This window comes from Plasmodium reichenowi, chromosome 6, assembly GCF_001601855.1.
Source record: "Plasmodium reichenowi strain SY57 chromosome 6, whole genome shotgun sequence".
NCBI lineage: Eukaryota > Apicomplexa > Aconoidasida > Haemosporida > Plasmodiidae > Plasmodium > Plasmodium reichenowi.
Window position 1 is genome coordinate 886,723 of NC_033651.1, and position 5,000 is coordinate 891,722.

General features: G+C 17.1%; 1 protein-coding gene across 1 annotated transcript; it reads left to right on the plus strand.

Annotated features, from left to right (window-relative positions):
- Window positions 1–2,502: 2,502 nt before the first annotated feature.
- On the plus strand, window positions 2,503–3,984 carry PRSY57_0622400 (hexokinase; the record flags this gene model as incomplete). Its single annotated transcript, XM_012906597.2, has 1 exon — window positions 2,503–3,984. One exon carries the CDS (start codon window positions 2,503–2,505, stop codon window positions 3,982–3,984), a length of 1,482 nt encoding a protein of 493 aa, XP_012762051.1.
- Window positions 3,985–5,000: the final 1,016 nt, after the last annotated feature.

Below are 5,000 nucleotides of genomic sequence, written 5' to 3' on the forward strand. Positions count from 1 at the left end.
AACCTATTTAAGAGTTATCTAATGAATGTTTTTAAATTTTAATAATTACATATATATATATATATATATATTGATTAATATATCTTTATGTTAAATATATTTCCTTATTTTCGTTGTATTTATTGAGTTGCTGATAAAAATTTTGAACGACCCTTTTTTTAATATGAAAGGTATAAATAATTCGAGTATGATGGTATTTCAAAATATGCTTTACTACTTATTAATATATAGAAAAAAATAATTATAAATATTCAAAAAATAAAAATAAATATATAAATGAATTGTATGTTTGATTGAAGTAATTATAATATATGCAGAAAATATAAATATTTATCAGATTATATATATAATTAATATATATATATATATATATATATATATATATATATATAATATAGTTATTTATTTGTTTGATAAGAAAAATATGGCGATATAAATTTACTCCAATCTAATAAGAATTTAATTTTTTTTGTGGGCTTAAAATTTTTGAATATATTTTAAATCCTATGGTTTTATTTTTATAATAGTAATATTGTTGTTCATAATATATTAGCTCTATATATACATAATATTACCTATTATATACACAATGTATTATATAATTATACCCTATGAACTATTTATATTTTTTGAATATCACTTTTATGAAGGTTGATATATATTTCTTCTTATATTAAATTAAAATATATACTAAAAAATAAAGAAATATAATTTAATATTATATAAAAGAAAAATAAGAAATTAAAAGAAATGATTATATAATTGTTTTCATTTTTTTTTTTTTTTTTTTTTTTTTTTTTTTTTTTAATTTTTTTTTTTTTTTTTTTTTTTTTTTTTTTTTTTAAAATAAATTTTTTTTTTTTTTTTTTTTCATTTAAATATCATGTTAATTTGCTTTTTTTATTATTATTAACAAAATAAAATGTATGTATGATATATATATATATTATATTTATGTATATATATTTTATATATATTATATTATGTAATATTCCTATTACACTTTAATTTTTAGTCAGGTATGTAAAATTTTTGTTATTATTTAAAAAATAAAAAGAAAAAGAAAAAATTCAAATATAAAAAAAAAAAAACCCTTAAAATATTTATTAATTTTTTCATTCTTTACTTTTTCTTTTCCTTTCTTCTATTCCTTTATATTTTTATTTTATTTTATTTTATTTTTTTTTTGTTGGGGAATATTTTTAAATTGTCTTGCTTATAAAAGTTTACACTTTTTTTTTTTTTAGGAAATTTTTTTTTTATATTTAAAATAAGTTATTATATAAATTTTAAAAGGATTATATGTTTATATATAATATTTTTTTATTTCACTAATTTTTTTTTTTTTTTTTTAATGCATATATTATATATATATATATAATATATGTATATATATATGTATACTTAAATATATATGTATAATTATTATATAATAAATATTATTATATACATATATATAATATATGTATATATATAATATATATATATATATTATTATAATGCAGTATTTTTAAATATTTTTATGTTATAATAAATTTTTTTTTTTCCTTTTTTTTATTTAAAAAGGATATTCATATACAAAAATATTATTAATACATATAATATATATATATATATATTATATACTATAGGATTGTTATATTAAAATATTATATTAATATTATAATATATATATTATATATATAATACTTTTTTATATGAATTTTATTTTATTTTATTTTATTTTACTTTATTTTTTTTAAATTAATTATATTATCATTATATTATATAATAATAAACACAAAAAAAAAAAAAAAAAAAAAAAAAAAATAAATATAATAATAATAATAATATATATATGTATATATATACATATTTATATAATAATTATATTGTTTTTTATTTATATTTATATATATATATATATATAATATTATAATATTATGATTAAAAATTTTCACATTAAGGAATAATTTAATTTTCATTTTAATTATTTTTTTTTTCCCTTATTGCTGTTGTGTAGTTTTTTTTTTTTTTTTCATTATTTATATATATAATATAATATATTTAACATAATTTTATTTTATTTGATTATAATTTCATTGTATTTATATAATATATATTATATTTAATATAATTATGTATATATGTAATATGGATTAATTATTTAATTGTTCAAAAATATTTACCATTTATTTATAAAGATATATATATTTTTTAGGGCTTTTTACTTATATAATATATATATATATATATATATATATATAAATGTTATAAAAAAAAAAAATATAATATAAAATATATATATATTTTATTAACACATATATTATATATATATTTATATATATATATATATATATATTTTTTTTAAATAATTGAATTTGATCCTTATATCATATATAAATATTAGGTTAAGCACGTAAATTTTTTTTATTGCCTTAGATAAATATAGGAAAATAAGAATATCTACATATATACATACAGTAATTATTTACCATAGACTTTTCTGTATTTAATTTAAAAATGAGTGAGTACGATATTGCAAAAAATGATGTAACATATACCAAGTTAGATACAATAGAATGTGATATACCAATAAATGAAGAGTTATCATGGAGAATTAATAAATTTGTGAATCAGTTAAGAATATCTTATTCAACATTAGAAGAATTTGTAGACAATTTTGTATATGAATTAAAGAAAGGTTTAGAAGCTCATCGTAAACATCCAAATTTATGGATTCCTCATGAGTGTAGTTTTAAGATGTTGGATTCGTGTATTGCTAATATTCCTACTGGTCAAGAGAAGGGTACATATTATGCTATAGATTTCGGTGGTACTAATTTTCGAGCTGTAAGAGCTTCATTAGATGGAAAAGGAAAAATAAAGAGAGATCAAGAAACATATAGTTTAAAATTTACAGGATCATATTCTCATGAGAAAGGTTTATTAGATAAGCATGCAACAGCATCACAATTATTTGACCATTTTGCTGAAAGAATTAAATATATTATGGGGGAATTTAATGATTTAGATAATAAAGAAGTGAAGAGTGTTGGATTTACCTTTTCTTTCCCTTGTACATCACCTTCAATTAATTGTTCAATTCTTATTGATTGGACAAAGGGATTTGAAACAGGTAGAGCTACGAATGATCCTGTAGAAGGTCGTGACGTATGTAAATTAATGAATGATGCTTTTGTAAGAGCTGCTATTCCAGCCAAAGTATGTTGTGTATTGAATGATGCTGTTGGTACTCTTATGTCATGTGCATATCAAAAAGGTAGAGGTACCCCACCATGTTATATAGGTATTATATTAGGTACTGGTTCTAATGGTTGTTATTATGAACCTGAATGGAAGAAATATAAGTATGCTGGAAAAATTATAAATATCGAATTTGGTAATTTTGATAAAGATTTACCTACATCACCCATCGATTTAGTTATGGATTGGTATTCAGCTAATCGTAGTAGACAATTGTTTGAAAAAATGATATCTGGTGCTTACTTAGGTGAAATCGTAAGAAGATTTATGGTAAATGTTTTACAAAGTGCATGTTCTAAAAAGATGTGGATTAGTGATAGTTTCAATTCAGAATCTGGTAGTGTTGTATTAAATGATACTTCAAAAAATTTTGAAGATAGTAGGAAAGTTGCTAAGGCTGCTTGGGATATGGATTTTACTGATGAACAAATTTATGCCTTACGTAAAATTTGTGAAGCTGTATATAATAGATCTGCAGCTCTTGCTGCTGGTACTATAGCTGCTATAGCTAAAAGAATCAAAATTATTGAACATTCTAAATTCACTTGTGGTGTTGATGGATCCTTATTTGTTAAAAATGCTTGGTATTGTAAAAGATTACAAGAACATTTAAAAGTTATCTTAGCTGACAAAGCTGAAAATTTAATTATTATTCCAGCAGATGATGGTTCAGGAAAGGGAGCAGCCATCACAGCAGCAGTCATCGCATTAAATGCGGACATTCCACAATTACCATAAATTATAATAATATATATATATATATATATATATATATATATATATATATGTATATATTTGTATATAAATATTTTCATACAAATATTTATATATATATTTTTGTCTGTATGTGAGTGTGTGAAGAGATAATATCATTTATATTTATCAATATATAAAACTTTATGATTTTATTATATATTCAAAGTGCTATATACCCCAAATATATAAAATATATATATATATATATATATATATATATATTTATTTATTTATTTATTTATTATATGTATATGTTTACTCTTACTTTTTTCCCCTTTGGTCTTTTTTTATGTTTTTTTAATGCTTTTTATATATTTTGGCTAACTTAAAATATTTTATATACACAAAAATAAAAATATATTAATTATAATAATAATAGTACATAAGTTTATAAATAATATATATATATATATATAAATATTTATATATATATATATATAATATATTTATTATTCTCCATTTTTATTTTTACAAAAATTATAAGATTTTCACTTTTAAATGCTATTGTATATACATAATAAATATTATGTATTTATTGTATATATATACATATATATGTGTATATATTTTTTTTTTTTTCAACTTTCTTATTTTTATATAAAATTAATGTAATTTTTAATAAAAAACCTTTAATGAAATTTTTTAAAAATGAATATGAAATATTTATAAAAATTTGATATTTTAAATTTATATAATTATTAACTTCACATTCATTGTTTATTCTGTGTATATGTATAATATATACATGTACTAAAAATTATATTTTAAATATTATACTTATTTTTTTTTTACTTTTTATATGCTTCAATTAATCCTATAGGATTAAATAAATATTTTTTTGTATTAATTTTTGTTTTTACACAATTACAAAAATTGAAATGAAATTACTAACATGGCATCAGAAATATATAATATATTTAAAAATATGAAGATATAAATGTATTATATATATATATATATATATTTATTTATTTATTTTACTCTTCTTTTTTTTTATA